General features: G+C 42.3%; 1 protein-coding gene across 4 annotated transcripts in view; it reads left to right on the forward strand.

Annotated features, from left to right (window-relative positions):
* Positions 1-19,999, forward strand: part of LOC106808818 (protein NDRG3-like) — an 89,755-nt gene that overhangs the window by 7,853 nt on the left and 61,903 nt on the right. For 2 of the 4 annotated variants that reach the window (XM_014811683.1, XM_014811682.1), the window contains exon 2: positions 400-575. In XM_014811683.1, the coding sequence (XP_014667169.1) occupies positions 483-575 (93 nt within the window). In that variant the 5' untranslated portion in view covers positions 400-482. Of the gene's footprint in view, positions 1-111; positions 135-399; positions 576-2,983; positions 3,126-19,999 lie in introns of those variants that run through there. The other 2 variants (XM_014811684.1, XM_014811681.1) reach the window with 2 other exon arrangements.

Consider the following 19,999-nt stretch of genomic DNA (forward strand, 5'->3'; position numbering starts at 1 on the left):
CGTGCGTGCGTGCGTGCGTGCGTGCGTGCGTGTGCGTGTGTTTCTGGAAGACACAGAGGGAAAGAGAAAAGGAGACAATGTCAATGGTGTAGGAGTAAAAAGGAACGAAAAAGGACGTTGAAACAGAGGCAGAGGTAAAAAAGCGAGATAGCGAGGAATGGGGGATGGAGTTATAGGTTTTGATTGATTATTTGACGGAAAGCAACCTACATTGGGGGAGCAGCTACAGGAATTGTACGCTGTACCAGTACGGCACGGAGATGGACATTACATGGTACGCGATAGGTTATATACTGACCTGTTTACTGTAAGAATGCTCGTTTGCAGCCATTGTGTCATGAATCATTTTATGCTATTACGAGAATTGAATACTGATTAAAAAATTGAAATTTATTACAGCTAGAGATTAGAACGGGAAGGCAACATCCGAGGAAATCCTTTGGCGGAATAACACTCGACCGATCTCTGATTCAGTTAGCATCATGGAGAAACTGACGGAAATCGAGCTAGTGGGAGTGCTGGTGCAGGAGCAAAGGCAGGAGTATGCCACTAGTCCCACAGGCCAAATGAGTAGTGTGAGTACAGATCTATGTGTTTTTCTATATCTTTTCAACCGTATCTATATAGTAAACATGCACATAGTTCTTCCGAATCGTAAGATCGGGTTTGGCTCTATTGACGAATGTACCTGTGACCACACGTTCGTAATTGCCATAGTGCGAAAAGGTTTAATGACACAAAAGCAGTATCTCCTATAGAAAGATTTCTTTTAATTCGGGTTTTAAACATTCACGGTTGCATCCAACAGTTCTACATTTGTTCTCTCAATGTTCGTAAAGCTTAATTCATTCTATTTAAAGTGCTTAGGAGATAGCATGTTATCAGGAGTTAATAAAGACAAAGGAGTTTGACACGTATTTGGTACTGATATCACTACATGTTGTCGTACGAGTTCGATGTGAATAAAAATACAAATGTATACAAACATGAGCTTCTTTTGTTCACTGGTCCTTATTCTATCTTCCGGTAGTATTACAAACCGCATAGCTTCCTTCGTTTTGACAGAAATCGTACTTTTGCATGACATGGTTTCGTTAGTTACCGTTGTGTGGCGATGCAAAGCCCGAAATTCGCACACACAGCTAGTTGAAGGAGGCGCGTCAGGGATGGCGTCTCCCGTAGGTTATCTCCAGTAGAAGGTTTTGTTTGGCTAACAAAGCTGAGTGATGACGACGTTAACTCTCGCCTTCATCACATGCAGATGGTCATGATAAGTAAGGTGTAAACATATGCGTTTGCCTGCAATTGCATATTAACGGTTGCTATGCAAAACACATGTGCGAAAAGCTACAATCAGCTGGAGCGTCAATTTACTCCTAAGATTCATACACATTATTCCTCCGCGGGTGAAGTAGTTCAGATATTTTACCAGCGCAGCGTTTATTTAAAAAAAACTGCTGGATTCAACCATAAAAACAAGGCATTCTAACTATAGTTTAAATGTAAAATAGTTTTAATTTTTAAACCAAGCATGGGTGCAACGTAACTTAATTTCTAGGCGAATTTTTTGCACTCAACTAGGCTACGGCCGAAAGACCCTGGCGCGCCTCCTTCAACTAGCTGTGTGTGCGAATTTCGGGCTTTGCATCGCCACACGACGGTAACTAACGTGAAAACCATGTCGTGCAAAAGTACGATTTCTGTCAGAACGAAGGAAGCTGCGCGGTTTGTAATACTTCCGGAAGATAGAATAAGGACCAGTGAACAAAAGAAGCTCATGTTTGTATACATTTGTATTTTTATTCACATCGAACTCGTACGACAAAATGTAGTGAAATCAGTACCAAATACGTGTCAAACTCCTTTGTCTTTATTAACTCCTGATGTTATTAATGCATATTTTGTAAAGCGGTTTTGGCAGAGATAATGAAGCCCATTCTGTTTTGACCCAGTGCTGCATTACCAGCCAGCCTAGAGTCTTTGTGCACCAATGCCTCAGATAAAGACCTATAACTAGTGATGGGAATCAGTTGGAATATCATCATCGATCATCGGTTGCACCCAATCGATCGATGATCGAAGATAATCGCTTGAATGTTATTGATCGCGCCTACCAGATATTGAAATATATCATATATCATATAATACAGGACTTTTTATAATACAGTATTCTAAAAGCTATGTAACAGTATTATACATATTGATGTTTGGTGTAGGTTATATTTACTGTCTCCAAGCTGCAAAATAAGCAAAATAAATGCACATAAATCAAAATAAAAAGTCATTTCATCAATGTTTGCAAATTATATTGAAAACTATTATTTTTTGATTACCCATTATTCATTTTCATAATCGAGTGCTTAGTCGCGATTGCTGCAAACGACTGACTTTCGATTATAATTGATCGTCGGGACATCACTGCTGTTCAGGTCTCAGGAATCAAACATGATTTTCTCACCTTCAGAAAAGGTAGAATTAAGAGGGTATAATATAAAGAAGGAAAATAATTGTGTACATAATGTAGATAGAGATAGGATAGAAGTTGGACCAAGGTGGAAGAGATAGAGAAAGAGATGGAAGAATATAGAGGAGTGACTAGGTAGAGTTAAGTATGGATCGAGGAGGCAAATGAGGGCAGGAAGAGGGAAGGTGCGTGAACTAAAAGATGCTGGAATATAGTGAGAGTAGAAGAGGCGGGTAGGGGAGGTGTTATATGAATGAAATGTGCAAGAGACGGTATAAATTTGTAGTAATTTGTGCCGATGGATGTAGTCACTGTGACTACTGATACACGTACTTGTGCTGTGTGAGATTGCCTGCCACTGTACGTGTACCTCAACGTGTCACCGGCTGCGTTGCGGTTCACGCAAACTTGCCAAAAGATGTCTCCACTTGCGCACTGGTTGGCTCGGCGTCGGCGGTTGATATGTTTCACATAAGGCTCAACAGGTGTCTCTGTTGTAGATTTGTTTATATACGCTCGCAAGCCCGTAGATTCAGTAGGCAGTGGGAAGTGCGTGACAATGGCTATGCTGGAAAGCGTTTCTGGGCGTCCGGGCAGAGAGATAGAAATGGAGGAGATACGTATTTTAATGGCAAGGCAAGCCGCGCCAAAAATCGACAGGGTGAGCATATCTAATATTTGGTATACTTGGTTTTTGTACTAATTCATGTTATGACTTCCGCTTGTTTATAAATTACATGACTTCCGCAACGTTGATTATCATTATGTTACTTCATGATCCGGGTAGCTCTAGTACGCAGGCGTGCGGCAACTGTACGCGGGCTATAGTACTAGAGCTATGATCCGGGTCCATTACTCATTAGGGCCTACCGATTACGCATTTGATAGCATTGATGTATCCCAACCGAGTAGATAACTGTAACCCACTCTGTTAATAGGTCACACATTTGTATCTGATTACGCATAAGCCCATGTAGCACTACATGAATCTACACTATATAACTATAAGCTATGTTGTCCTTCATTCCATGACAGTAAACACGGTTTTAGCTGTCTTTGGTCTGTTGTTGTTACAGTTACACACTAAAAATTACCACTACAGGAGCAGGAAAGCTCATGTTCTCATTTTTACCAATGTACTAAGTAAATGAAAAAATAAAAAATAAATAAAATGCAATTAAGGTCCTATTTTTGGGCCCGCCAAAATAACTCAGCATGACTGTCGACGTAACCTGTGTGCATATATGCCCTGACATTCTTTTCACAGTAATGGCAGTCGGAGACATTCCCAAACCGAACCTTCAAACCATAACCATAATACTAACCATGCAGATGAAAACTGCATACATGCTACATAGGTATAGCGTTGTCCGGCTAGAAGCTGTACCATCCCACACTTGGCTGCTCCCACAGGGCAGACCCAGAGTGCAATCCGCATGCTTCGATTACGTCACTGCTGTGTGGTTGCATTGCATGTATGTGATACAGAGTCTGAAGTTGGACTTTGATCTTGAAGCACGTCCGTTGGGAAATCCAATAGATATTAAAAGCAGGAGTACATGAATCATATATATATATATACAGGGTGCGAAATTAACGGGTGTCCGGACTCCGGAGTCAAATACTCCCTGATTTACTGCCGAACTCCATGATTTGACATATGCAGGAGTCCGTGTGACTCCCTGAAAATTCTGCGATACTAACTAGTTCGTTCCGGAGCACGGCCGCGCAGAATTACTGTATTTTTTCAGCTAATGTCCAAAGAAAATTTGGCAGACGTGCAACTGCATGAATCTTAAAAATAAGCAAATGCGTTATCTTTAATTTTGAACCTCAGACTGCGGACTCCCTCATTTTGCTGAGGACTCCCTCTTTTTGAGGGTAGGGAGTCCGTTGGACTCTCTTGTTCAAAAGTCAAATTCTACCCCTGTATATATATGAAAGTGATAGAGACTAGCATTGATGATAGTTGAGTGTGTATGTGTGCCTGTGTGCGGATGTAACTGTAATTTCACTCAACTGAAACTGTAAGTGTGCAGTACGCGAAATTAGCGGTATTTTGCCACTTAAAAATTAAGCCACCGGGTTCACAACCCCTCATATAATTAGTCAACTTGGCCTATTCAAAATCTTGCCTAGATTGCCTTTATATCAACAATATTTACCATTTTCCTGACTAGTTATTACTAAGTAACTACTAAGAAATAAATCATGTTCCAATAATTCATGTCAAACAAGTAGAACTCCACTGATAGTTCAATGAAATATTGAAATACCACGAGTGTGCCTAATAGACACAAAGCTAATACTTTTATTAATAATGGAATACATTGAACGCAATTAAAGGCCTGTTCAAACTTGTATAGGCCTGTTCAATTTGTCTAAGGACCTGTTTAAAAATGTGGGTGGGCCTGTTCACATTTTGGCTAATATCAAGAGTAGATAATAGCACAATGTTATTTTCACTTCTTGCTAATATCATGCCCTGTAAGTGCAGGGTTCGTAGTGGGTCTTCCAAAGTCTTATAAGTACTTATTTTGCCAAAAATAAAATAAGGGCCCTTATTAATACTTATTTTTGTTGAAATCTTAGAAAAGTACTTAATAGTCCTTATTTTTTGTCCTTTTTGTTGTATATATAATACGGAATAATTAAATCTGCTGTGCAATTGTGTATATAAATATTATTAGTGCACTTTAATAGTCGATGATCTATCAGAAATCGCGTAAAAAAGTCTTATTTTGGCCTCCGGAAAGGGCCTTATAAGTCCTTATTTCAACATGTGTCTTACTACTATGAACCCTGAAGTGTAATCGTAGTGAAGACAAAACAGCAAAGTGCAAGTTATTACTCGTATTTACCTGTGCAGCATGGGAGAGTAGATATTTTTTTAGCCAATTGCCATTAAACTGTAAAAACAATGGGTAAGTAACAATGTGTACAGTAAAACCTTGAAGGTGCATTGGGTGTCCCCATTGTCATTGACATCCTTACATGCTAGATGCTGTATCCACTTACCTGGTAGCTGGATTGACAATTAAGTTATACGAATTTCTCATCATTATCAAAAGCCCACGCTGCATTGGCACTCTGTAAGTGTAATTGCTTAATTTATTTCTATTATAATTACAGAAGCATTTAATATTCATAACATTATAAGTGACTCATCTTGATCACATGAATATAATTTTCCCACAATCTATTACAATTATGCATGTAATGGATGGTTATGTTGGATCATTAGTGAGCAATTATTGTGTAGCAGTGATCTGGTTGCTTCCTAGCTCTAGTACTATAGCACCTGTACGCGGCGGTCTCTTGCCGTTGTGCGTTGCTTCCTTGCCACTCTGGAATGTTTCAAAGCAGTGATGCATTGAATAGGCATTGAAATTGCCTTGAAATGACATTGCCTTGGCTTTGGCCATTGCCTTGGCCATGGCATTGCCTTGCCTTGAATAGGCATTGAAATGCATTGAATATGCATTGAAATTGCCTAAGGCGCGTTTTGTGATACGTTACAGTGTAGGTACAGCCAGCTAGAGGTATATGGATCAGCAGATGTTGACATAGCCTTATGAGATATTATTGTCGAGTAGGTGTACGAATAATTGTATTTACTGTACACTGCATGCTATGAGTGACATGCATACAGTGTAGGGCACCATGAGTATGCACTAGTGCCTGCAGTGTTAGAATGGTAGGGACAGTGATTTTCCGCGATCGCGGAAAACGGACGGAAAACACGGAAACGGCCATTGGAAACGGAAAAGATGTTTTCAAACGGAAAAACGCAGAAAACGTAATTTGAACATATTACAACATGGAAATTTCAATAAAATCACAAAAAACAGTCGACAATAGCATTGGTAATGATATGGTTTACATTCAGACAAGTTTCAGAGCGCAATTACTTACAATTACGACTTTTGGTAGCCCTGGGTTTCGTTGCCGGTTCCGGTTTTAAAGGTTGTACCAAATAATTTTGTTTTTATGCAACTATGCAAATATGTAAACGGATTTTTTGTTTTTTCATGTGTACAAAGTCTATGGCAAAATGGAATTTCCATTTTTCAACCTTTTTTTGAAACGGAAAATCACTGTCCCTAGAATGGGTAGAGGTTATTGTATGCATGGGTACAAGTGTTGTTAGAAAAGGTGTTTATACGCCATGAACGTGAAATCCGGTAGCAGAGGAAGGGGGTGGGGGCTCAAGCTTGATCGCCTTTGGGCCTTTTGAATGGTGTGCATTGTAAACATCATACACACGTGAAAACCCCCTGTTTTTTACTACAAAAAGTAATAATTTAGCTATGAGTTTGTGCTTTAGGGAAGTTTTAAACATGATGAAAATCATGCATGTCAGTTGCAGCGATTCAGTTATTTTGATATGAAGCATTGAGCTAGTCTACAATTCATGTATCTATAATGCATGGATCTAGTCTGTAATTCTTGATTGATAATGATATTACAGTCAAACCATTCACGGTCACTAAAATGAAGACCCTCCAAAAAGTGCCCCTTATTGACTGATCTATTGTATAGATGTAGTCAGACACCCTGTTTACCTGTTTACCTATTACCCTGTTACCTGTTTACATGTTTACCTGTTACCTGTTACCAGGTGTGTCACCTGGTTACAGAGAGCACTGTTGGTGATTCTCTTGAGTGGCAGTTAAGACCTGTGTACACTGTCAACATTTTTGGTAACATTCTTGGTAACATGTTGACCAGGTACCTTGTTGCCGAAACTGTTGACAGTGTACACAGAGTAAAAAAGTTCGGTAACTAAACATGTTACCCAAAATGTTACTGAGATGTTGACGAAAGAATGCAGATGCATTTAAGGCCTGTGTACAGTACTTAACACTGTTAACATTTTTGGTAACATTCTCGGTAACATGTTGGCAATGTATGGTAACATCCTGGGCAACATGAATTTTGACCCGGTGTACACTGGGTAACAAAGTTCTGGGTAACATTTGGCCAACATGTTATCGAGATGTTACTGAAAAATGAGCAGGAATGAGGATTTCTAGGTCAGATTTTGGAGGGAAAAATCATAAAAATGGAAGATTCGAAGAGGAGAAGATGTCTTGTCAGTGCTTCTGCTGCAATTTTGATGTTCATAGTTGACAGACGGAAGAGAAGACGTAACGAAAGAAAACGAGTGTGGACAAAGCCCTGGATCACCCTGAGGGAGCAGCATGGGGCTTATCACTGTCTCCTGAAGGAATTAAGACTGGGGACAAGCCCTCAATCAACATTCAATTAACTTGTTCTCTTTCTCTTTGGTCCATTCCATGGTGGCTGCCATTTTGTTCAAATCACATGACCACATGTAGATCAGGTTATTTAGAGCCTATTTCTGATTGGTTAAACCTCGTCAACATCTGGTAACATAAATGCATCTGAATTCTTTCGTCAACATCTCAGTAACATTTTGGGTAACGTGTTACCGAACTTTTTTACTCTGTGTACACTGTCAACAGTTTCGGCAACAAGGTACCTGGTCAACATGTTACCGAGAATGTTACCAAAAATGTTGACAGCGTACACAGGCCTTAACGCTCATAGGGTCTATCTCCCCCAGGGTACTATCGGAGGGTACCCTGGGTACGGTTCGATATATCGAAACGTACCCTGGTAACTATCTGATATGGTTTAGGGTTAGGGAGTAGGCGTAGGCGACTCTCTAGACTCGTTAGTGGAGTACGCGAGGTACGGTCCGGCATATTAGATAGTACCAGCTAGGGTACGTTCCGCTATATCGAACCGTACCTAGGGTACCCTCCGATAGCACCCTGGGGGACATAGACCCTCTCAGCCTTACTAACCGATATCTGCCCAGATGCACTTACTGTATTCATACAGTTTAGATGTTAGCTGACAATGGCATTTGCTTATTATGTGTTTTCCATTTTACAAAATGATTTTGCTTACAATTATCTTTGCTTCCGCTCAAAAATCGTTGGGAGAATCGAATGCAATCACTATAGCAATGGTAATATCTAGGCTTGCTCTCCTTGCGTCTTTCTCATGCAAGCACTGTGCCACTAGCTGACTGCATGCGCATTCGGTTGAAATCTGCGATTCGACCCCTCCAGGATTTGCGTATTGAAATTACAGTTAAAAATCCTGAAAAGTCACGTGGTGATAATTAATATTAGGTTGCGTCAGATGAAATGCAAACGGTAGTTACATGAAGGTTATATGTCAGAGGGTCTGGCAGTAGCAACAGCCAACAGGCCATGTCATTGTAAAGGTGAACTCATGATTGTGACTTGGCACTCAGTGTGAGCAAACAAGCTGATCGAGCCACGTATTTATTAACGGTACAAAGGTTGCTGCTATAGTTCATTACATACAGCAGTTATTGTATCGGTCTAACAATCAATGTAGCTGTGGTTTTCAGACTTCGTCAGTTTCCATTAAGTCTGTTTGGCGATATAAAACTATTTCGGAGCTGATGTGGTGCTGTCAGTGATGCAAGTGCCTGCCACTTAGTGAGAGAAAGAGTTTATATAATATTGGTGCTATAGTATAAGTCTAACTGAGCAAGACCGAATTACCAGTAAGCTCAAACACGCAGGAAAACATAGCCCGACGCGGCTGCGCGACTGACTGTCTATACAGTCTAATACAGTCTATTCTTCTAACCCTAGCAAATCCGTTTCTTAGAGCTAAGGAAAACATAAAGATGACAGTATTAAAATATACATATATATTATATATATATATATATATATCTAAAGCAGCGGTCTAAGTGTCTGTGTACGTACATTGTACATATAACGATGTGCATGTTTAGTTGTGTGTCATAACGGTAAAGACTAAACTGCCTTTAGCAACAGCTGAACACCTTTGTAATAATCATTGACAGTCTTTGTGATAAAATCAATTCGGTTACACAAGTCGTTGCACCGTATTACAAAATTCCCTCTAGCTGAGTTACAACAGCTGCCGAATTTAACGCGAGGTGAGCACTTACCAAAGCTGTCGCTAAGTATCAGGGCTTGGTATATCCGTAAACCGTTATTTAACGCCTAATCGCGCAATTTTTACCGGCTACCAATTCGAGAGAACTCCCACTAAAGGCGTAAATATTAATACCATATTTGAAACAAACGAAGATTATTAAATACTTCCAACGCCAGAACTAACCAGTGCACGCGGGTATTCTTTTAAAATATATTATAATATAAAAAAGATATGGTATAAAAATAATGTCATATTACATAGCAATATTAATTTTCCTACTAAACACAAATACAGAACCATACCCATCAAAATAGGCTATTTGGGTTTCAAATCAAATTTTTTTTCCGGGACCCCCCCCGTCGGCGCCCCATCAAGCTCGCGCCTCGCCGCCGCCCTACCGCTGCCGAAAAACAGTCGCGATTCCATGTCAATACCCGGGTGCTGTCAACAAGTTAACAGTAACCCTGATAGTAATATAAAGATATTTAGTAACATACAATATTTGGCACTAACTGTGGTCCTTCGCTTAGGATAATCCTACTACATAACATAATAATATAATAATATTGCATATATATTAATATTGAAAACTGTAACCATAACTAGCAAGAAAAGCTATGCAGAAGTAGATAATAAGGGAATTATCTCCCTATTAGACCGGACCAGGGTCAGCCTAACTGAAAGGAAAAAATATTTCATTCATAACCAATGAAAGGCGGAATACCATGAAAAAAGCATCGGCTGCACCGCGGGGTGGTCATGGTCATGAAAAGGCACGCCAAAATGAGCTAGATTAGCTGAGAGGAAAACCCCTATAAACCATTGGAAATGTTCGGCATGGTCCCATGTATACAATGGACACGCAGAAATTATGAGTGGGTGGCGCATGGCGCCAGAGCAAAAACCGGATACCCCAAAACAGCCTAGATAGTGAAAGAAACGATCTGCACCCTGAAAATGTCACATAGCCCATATCGTGAATGGCCCACTGCCAGAACACATCAGGGGTTGTGTACTGCCCCAACACCCCAACTGCCCCCACCCACCAAATGACTAGATAGCTGGAAGAAATCCCCATGAAACTCTATTCGAAAAGGTTCGGCAGGGTCCAGATACATGATGGACACGCCAGAATTTTACTCAAGCCGAGCTATGACAGGGCGTCCGTCGCTCCTGTCCGTTCCTTGCCGGTTGGTCCGATCGTCAACATTGATTCGCAACGAATCAGACCCGTTATCCCACATGTTTGAGATTGGTGAGTGTTTACTGCATGCCCCAAGGATACGTCCTATTTGACAACGCCACATCGCGACTTTCGAGCACACGACATTTTGGAAAAATGGAAATGCATTATCATCAAGTGAACGGATTTTAACCACTTTTGTAGTGAATGAATAAGCTCGGGTTTGGATATTAAAAAATATGCAAATTAGTTAGGTTAATCAATTATGCAAAAAACGCAGATAACAAAACAGCGGGTGCACACCTCGTCGATTCGTTTACAAGATCATGACAAATCTATATGCAAGATTAGGAGTCCTCTCTCAGCTGCCGATCAAGCTTATATAGAGAAAGTTTACAAAACATTGGGAACGCAGCATAATCTAATTTATTCGAATGCCATTGAACAAACAGCGGGTATACGCGCTCTACCTCACAATGTATGCATAGTTAAACTACTATTGCCATATACAGACAACCGGTGTCGAGCCGGACTAGAAAAACGCATACAAGTAAACATTCCATGCAACCGAAATTAAACTTGACATAAAGTGTATGTTAGGGCAGGGAAACACCATTCACGTGGACATACAGCTACGTGAATAACGTATCCTCTCAACTACACGTTACAACATCAGGAGCTCTCCGCTTTAAATAGCCAAGGGAAATAATTTTCCCGTACCTGCATCGGCCAATCGCGATGTATTCAGCCATTGCTACCGCATATTTATGATCGCATGCGCGCACCCATGCGAGATTGAAACGAACCATACATGTTACAATCTACTTATCCGGCTGCTTTCCCCGCAAGAAATGCCACGTTACGCTCCGATTTAATTGATTTAACACAATCCAACGTGATGTAACCCAGGGATCCTGCATCCCCCCCCCCCGTACATCAATCCAATATTGCCGCCCGGCACGTAACACAGCCACGCTGGCTGGCGCTGCGCGCTCGTCACCGCCGGGCTGCTTCTTCGTCGACGCTTTATAATATAAAGTCGAGATGTCGGGTCGAGGAGTCGATAGCCGCCTTCACAATCGCTAGAACTGATCAACAATGTTTGGATATATAACGAAGGAACCAAACATCGATAATCTAGACAATTATGTTACTGCGCCAACATGGCGATCAGCTTACTTGCACTCGCACCGGCCCATATTATTCACTCGACATGGCGAGCCGGGCGGTCCAACTGCACGCACAAACCAAAGCATCTGTTTAATCACTGCCCGGCAGCGTGCATAATCGCCTAGTGTGTCCTAGGCTAAGACAATCTTGCCTTCACACCGAACGAATACACACCCAAGCATGCAGCGCGGTTAAATTTGCACTGTGCATTGCGAAAATAAGCAAGGCAAATTACCAAGGCATGTGCAATTGGCTGAAACCTGCCTGTAGGCGTTCATAATCTGAAATATATAAAACGTTATTGTGTAGCTACAGTGTCCAGGACAACTTCATTAGTGATAGGCGGCATCCGCCAGACCTAAAAAACCGTTACGGTACCCCCCAAATTGAGCTAGATACTGGATAAGGAAACCTGTTGCACCCATAGGGAAAGTCGCATAGTCTTCAGGATCGTGAATGGCCACTGCAGAATAGTCAGTGCTGGGTGATCCGGCACACGCCCCAACGCCCCCACCCACAAAATTGCGGCTAGATAATTGAAAGTGAAACTTTTGAACCAACTGTGGAAATCTCGCTTAGTCCAGGTACCGTGAATGCCACTGCAAAAATCAGCGTTGGGTCACCACCCTAGACGCCCCTAAACGGCGGACACCACTAGGCGATTTCATGCGATGTCGCGATCGCAGAAAAATCCGCTAGTGGTCGTGAGTCGCGTCCGATTTCGAGTCGGTCGCCACGTCCGCTCGAATCAACATTTGATAATTATTGAGCCGCCGGCCTCATATGGCCGCGCGATTGAGCCGACTGATGTACAATACATACAGCCAACAGCGTCAAATCTACAGCAGCGCCCGTAACTCATCGGCGGGTGTGTCCACAGAGTCGCCCACCGAGCCTGGCCAGGCGCGATCGCCATGATAAAATGTTATGTGCCACAGCCCACAACCCCACCGGGCCTTCATTATAATGATTATTCAGAAAGTATATAAATCTAATATCACCTGATACTATGCAGGAAGGAAACCACTGATCCACGTCACTGCTGCTCTACATTTCTTCATTGTATTGTAGAATAAGATCCTCAACAATCCGAATGACAAGCACTGATGTTTATAAACAACATTCTTGAATATCTCCTTATATAAAGCGCCTTCATCCAACAACTCTTCATCTCACTATACAGGTATAATATGGTGTTATAAGTACAGTATAGTCCACTAGCAAGCGACCCAGACGAATGGACTAATAACTGGAAACGAAGAAAAATAAGAATTGCTTCAAATCATGCGACACAGAAAAATCACCTAACATCTCTCATGCGCATACGCAAATAATAAAATAAAATATACCACAAGTCATACATCAAAGGCCGGGTAATAACACAAAGGATTTATTCATAAAAAGAACATCATACGCATACATTTACTACAATCAAACACATTATGCCCCCAAATTTAGCAATCCATAATCACATTTTTTATCTTTATTACATTCAGTACTCAGTATATCAAAATCCATTTTAAATATCAACTATCAAATTAGTTCAAACATCATAGTTTTAGTCAATTTATCATAGATTCTAACTAACCCTCAGGACCCCCAAAAAAGCTGAAAGAAAGTTCCTAATAAAGGGTTCTCAACATTCAAATAGAGCTAAAGACTAAACTTTGTGCTACGTAGCATCTATATATTTTTGTTCCGTACAAGAACTCCCGTCTCCACCTCCCATCAAACTCCATCACCATCTCACCATCGAATCGCTCAGACTGGGGCCGAAGCGAAATTCTGTCACCTTTAAACCTCCATGCTTCTGGTGTTATGACATTTAAATAAACCTTGTACGGCCGGACCTTCGACCCATGTTGCTCAATAGTGCCTCAAGACCACCCATAATCGTTTGGATAAACCGTTCCACAGGAGATGCTTCCATCACTGTCCACAAGCGGTAACATACGTTCGTACCTTCAATCTCAGCGTTCGACAGAAGGGACGCAAAGCACAGTCAACACCCCTTGGACGTTGCCAGTAGATTGGGTTGTGTGCTGTGCTGCTGCGTGCGTGCGGCGTGCGTGCATTGCGGTGGCGTCGTGCGTTTACAGGTGTGTCGTGCGTGCGTGCGTCGCTCGTGCGTGCGGAGTGTGTACAGTTATTGGGGGTTTGCGTGCGTGCGTGCGTGCGCCGGTGCGTGCGCGTGCGTGCGTGCTTACGTGCGTGGTTGTGTATGTGGTGTGTTGAGTGTGGTGTGTTGTTGACGGCACGTGTGTGGCCGCATCCGCTGGGTATCGTGTTCGCGGCGTGCGTGGGGCCGCAACAGCTGTGTGTGAATGTAATATAATATAATAATAATCTGTTTTGTGCTCGTGTGCTGGCGGTGCTTCGTGTGCGTGTCGTGGCGTGGCGGCGCAGGCGCGTGCGTCGTGCAGCTCGCGCGCCGCGTTCCGAGCGCGTGCGCGTCGCTGCGTGCGCGTGTGTAGCCGCAATAGGCAAGCGAGAGGAAGTGGAGAAACAATGAAATACCACAAGTTCGATTAAAGCGCGATATCGCGCGGGCATTGTACAGCCACATTACGACATGTATAATAACGGCTAAGACGCGTACATCCATACTACGTCGACTGATTAAGAGCACTCGATTCTAACACCCGCTGATAAAGAAATACGACGTGATCGCTCGTACCCGTCCTCTCGATTATTCATCCCAAAAACGTATAAGATAGTCACATGCAGAAAAGTGGACTGAATGCCTGGGAAGTGAAGCAAGGTCACTAATGAGGGCGGCGCGCTGCGCTGCGACTGCTACAAATGCTCCATTAATTTCATTGTAAGCGTGCTAAATCTCATATGATTTAGATGCATACATATACATTATAAGCTTATGATTCTCTTTAAAATAAAAACATTGTGCAAATGATCCCCCTTGATCCTTTACAAATACCCCAATATCTTACAAAGCCCGCCAGGTACAGACCTCGAGAGTACCTGGCAACAAACGACTTACGTAAAAAATCGTCTATACCACCACTATCTTTACCCAAACACACATCACGCTAACGAAATTGAACGCGCCATGACACCCCACACCATGCCCGGCACCCCGAAAAAATGCGTAAGTGACAATTATTTTTCACGTTACAAGACCGAGGGCTAATCACAAAAGGCAATAAACTTTATACCTAAACTATAACCGAAACGACACCTTTAGGGCAAATATTCCATATAAACTGACAACTATATTCGTATAAGATATACACATCCTTTGTTCTTTAAATATGAATATAATAGAGGAAACACTCTCGAGTCTTACCCTTGGCTGAAAGTGTTTGCGCACTATCAGTCGCGCGCTTGAGGCCCAGCGCGTTGTAAACAAACTTAGTCCGTTATTTAAAACTTTTTACATATTCTAATGTATTAACCCAGAAACTTAGTAGGGTAATATAACCTAAAAGCCCTGAAAAACCCAGAACCTAATAAACCTCCTAAGGCCAAATGTCTTCCCACACACCGGCACGACACGACACATGGCAAAAAGCACGGCGTGGGCCTGGGAAAAAATACTGTATTCGCGGCAATTTCTTGGCCGTTGTGTTACATCTGTCAGTGATCAGAAAATTATGCAACATTGCTTGTGCATTGGCTGATGGTGGCGTTGAGCAGAACACGATCAAAAACACAATCGCGTGAGGTCAACCTTCTCTCCGCACATCAGGGCACCGGTCAAAAATCATAACCATATGATTTTCGCGTCGCCGTAACCGGCTGCGCTGGCTTCAGTGAGACTGCGCCATAAGCTCGAAATAATTTGAACTTTGCCGTAGGGGAACATGATTCACAGCCGTTTCCGTGGCGTCCGGTCTCGCGCCGCGTGTTAGATGGACTTAGTCTCTACCAGGAGAGTATAGGCCCCCTCAAAATCGCAGCCCATGCCACTGCCCACCTGCCCCCCCCTCGTTCGGCCTATACTAGACTATTACTTACTACCCTACAAAAATTTAAGGCACTCCACAAGCCAATCCACAAGCGAATCAACGAGTGCTCAAATAAGCCTCATGGGCAGATATGGATCGTTACCGATTGCTCTATTAACAATCAGACTGATCATGATGCTAATAAGCACAGTGACCTAAGCCATCGATTGTTGGGACGATACACGAGGATCAAATCAATCGGACCGATCTCGATTGCTTAATAGCCAATCGGGACGGACACGATGCTTAAGACCATCGGGTACCGATCATCGATCTCTCTACCACGATCAGTCCCGATTGCTTAAAGCAATCGACGATCAGTAAGCATCCCGTCACACATTGACCTATCTAATAGCAACAGATCCGTGATCAAGTCCTCAAGAGAATCGACGATGCTTATCATCATATAAATCCAGGCGCTGAAATCCTGAGACATACCATCGTGACATTTATGCATCAATGATCGCTGCCAATCCGATACTTGAAAATGGCTTGACTTTCCCTAACAGCAACATAAAACAGACCGGCTAAACGGTATAAAAACAGTAAACAATCTAGTGTAACCTTTGCCTCAAATATTTGCGCGAAACGAACAATCAATCCCAACAACTAGTGTAGCAGCTAATAATAAAATAATTAAATAATTAATTAATTAAATTAGCTAGAGATAATAAATCGTGAATAATTCCAACGGATTTTTTGTGGGAAAGCAACGCATAGACACCGGGGTACCCGTATCTCGAGACATAAGGTAACGCACCTGGTACCGTAGGCGGATTTTTTCCTAGGTCAATCAAGAACATGGGCGTAGTGACGCTGCTATGGTTGCTTGTTACCGTTATGCTATATATACGTAATAAACCATGCGGTTATAAAGTTATTCTTAAACTAGCAATATTGAACATATATATATACAGAGAGCTACAGGCCGCTAAGGTTACCTAGACGCTCTATTACTTCCCCACCGCACTACATCTCCCAGTCTTTCCGCCTCCTCACAATCCCATCCACCCACCTTCCCACTCCCCCTCCTGCTCCACGCCCCTTCACCTACCCTATACCTCTCACCAACCCCTCCCCCCTCTCCCTTCACGGCAGCCGGATCCCCTACCGCCCAATTGCCCGCCCCCCCTTTAATACACGCGGCTGCAGCATAAGCCGCAATTCCCACAAATCTATAACCGCCTTTTGATCAAAAAAAAACTATAATAAGTATCTAGAGTAAACTATTCCACGCAGAATTGTATTGCAGAGTATGCATTGCTAACGTTATTATGTTGGTGCAAACAACGTATTACAAACCTCCAAACAGTACCTAAACTCTTCATACGGGTTTTCAAATAGTGAATATGATATGCAGCAACGTTGTTCTAACATATAAAAACGTAACTTAATGAGTGTAACGTCATCGACTAACGGTTTGTAAGTTACACAAAGTGATAAATAACGTTTATTTCACCAACCATCGGAACCTAGATAAACGTCAACATATTGTAACTAATAGGTGCAGCAACGTGTCTTCTAACCTATATATACTTATTTAAACGTTTGATGAAACGCGCGCGTTTCATAAGTGTAATCCAAACCAAAACCAAAATAAAACCAATCAAACGAGGAAACCGTTATGTTCTATGGGGTATATACCCAACAATAAGATGCATCCGTAACAACCTATGCTATGGTATGTGCTTCAAAACGACTGATCCAAGACTCTATTAAATACATAACAGATGATTCTGCTGCTCAACCACGGCCAATCTTAAACATGCACATGGCAGTCTTCAGCGCTTGACAATCATTCTGAACATCCTCAATACTTGTATATCAGTAATCGTTTGATTCTGTAGTGTCTTGATCATCTCGAAGCTTATCTTCGGATAGGCTATTTACTCTTGACAGTATCATGCTGTCAATTCTAGGACGCCTCGACTGCTAGAATCATCATCGATTGCTAATCAGTCTGGATTCTAGACAGTCTGATTGCTTAAAGTCTTGTGATCAAGTGTCAAGTTGTATTGCTAGATCACTGCGTGCTTCGATTGCTAGGACATCCGATGCTTAGATCAGTCCGGGATTGGCTTGCGACTCTAGGATCGGCTCGATCGCTTACGCGATGCTTAGATCGTCTGATTGCTTGTCGATGCTATTAACGAAATCGACAACAATCGATGTGGTCGAGTTCCTGGATGCTTAAATTTTGTTAAGGTATGGACCTTAGTAGCTACTAACACACTCTAAACTACATCTCTAATCTACCTCTCTACACTACATCTCAAATCTACATCTCTAACTATCATCATCTTAACTCTAACTTAACTGTAAACAGTCTAACAATACAAGTCAGCTGCAACTTTATCCTTAAATATTTTAGCTCACCTTACATCGGCAAGCCTAAGCCTATGCCATGTGCTCCGTCCTGGAGTCTCGTCGCCGATCGTGCCTGTCCGTGCCCACTCGGTCAACGATAACTCCAGGAACCGTTGCCCACAATGTTGAAAGTAAGTTTTACGCTATCCCATACTTAACACTCCTCACTTCTTGACACAGTGGCCATGACATACCTTCGAGCCACGCAATTTTTGGAAAAAGGAATTGCCATTAGTCAGTCAGTTCAACCGATTTGCTCATTTTGGTATGGAATGAATAAGGCTCGGTTTGATATAAAAACAATTATACAAATAGGTATGGTTGGCAATTATATACATATAATAGACACAAACAGTCTGGGTGACATCGTCTGGTCGTTAACAAGAATTTATTGACAAATACTAATCAAAATGCATATTCTCTCCACCTGCGAAAAACCTAATATAAGATAAAAGATTACAACAACATGCGAACGTCAAGCATAACCGATATTCAAACACCCATCTGCTACAAAGCGGTATAGCGCCATCACGTCCAAATGGATCATTTGGTTAAAATAATGCAATACCAGATGGCAATCGTTTCTAAACGTACGTCGATGGTTGCTCAATTAAAACTACATCTTCTACCACCATTGTTCCTTTTTAGCTCATCTGACATCGTCAGAGCAGCTTGTAGAATCCATCGTCCTGCCGTCGGTCGGCCGTCGCCGTCGCGTCGTTCGCAACATGGCACAAATCTTAACCGCTCGACGTAGTCACGATAACGGAAGTGGGTAACCAAAACGATGGAGGTCGACAGCTGGGGTCAAAGGAAAAGGTCCAAGAGTGTCAAAGATGGACACATTCACCCTTAACTAAGGATAGGAGAAGCAGATTCGGCACGCAAATCTAAACGGCTCGACCTAGGCTCGTGAAGTCGTGTATAAGCACATGTAGGAAAAAGCCATCACTGTCCGAAATTGGAAGGTCCAGTCAAAGGCAGTGGCACAGGCAATTAGACATTTTGAGGACATTTGTCTGACGAAGCGATTGGAAAAACTTTTGTTTCAGTCGGTTGATCCCGGTGACCTACCAGTTGTTATGGCTTAATTGAAAGACCATTAAATGCCTGTTTCGCTGCACATGCGAGAGAAACGTTCCGGATAACCTTTCGAACACTCAAGAGGAGGGTAAAGTGTATTGTGAACTGTCGTAAAGAATTTGACTGCCGGGTTGCATAGCAGCTAGGTAGAATCCATATACATCCTGAGATAAGGCACAATTCCAGTGAATGTCAAAACAAGAATTAGGTTAAATAAGGGTAGTTCTTTAAATACTAAATTTCATGTCATTACTTACGCAGTATGTACATAACTATCCACGCCCATGCTGCGCCAGTGGCCATGCATTGTTGGGCATTTTGCCTGCGTAATTTGCAGTGGCAAGCTCGATTGCAATTCAGCCTCTAGCGCGACGTAAATGATGAGTGCACCTACGCTCAAAATATTTGCCTACTACGAATGCTGACTCACTTAATCTAAGAACCTAACCGACGCCGATGAGTGTACGTAGAAAAAAACATCTCTGGCAACTGTCATAATGAACCCAACGAAACATTCTTTAGAAGGTTTCCTGATACCAATCCCTGTGCACCACTGTTTCGGCGTGTATGAACACACTTGACTAACAGGTTTAACAGAACCTCCCTCACCACATGAGTCACCGCAGAGACTTATGACCTGTCCCGGCTAGCGGGCACACGTTGTGGTGACTACAAGTGCATTGACACTTTCATTATGTTAATACCTACAGGCCCCGGAAGCCAGTTGGTATGGGGGGCAAAGCCTAAGGGGGCTCACATTATCCGTGTCGGAACGCGTGTGCGTGATCG

The sequence above is a fragment of the Priapulus caudatus genome, unplaced genomic scaffold (assembly GCF_000485595.1).
Source record: "Priapulus caudatus unplaced genomic scaffold, Priapulus_caudatus-5.0.1 Scaffold307, whole genome shotgun sequence".
NCBI classification, from domain to species: Eukaryota; Metazoa; Priapulida; class Priapulimorpha; order Priapulimorphida; family Priapulidae; genus Priapulus; species Priapulus caudatus.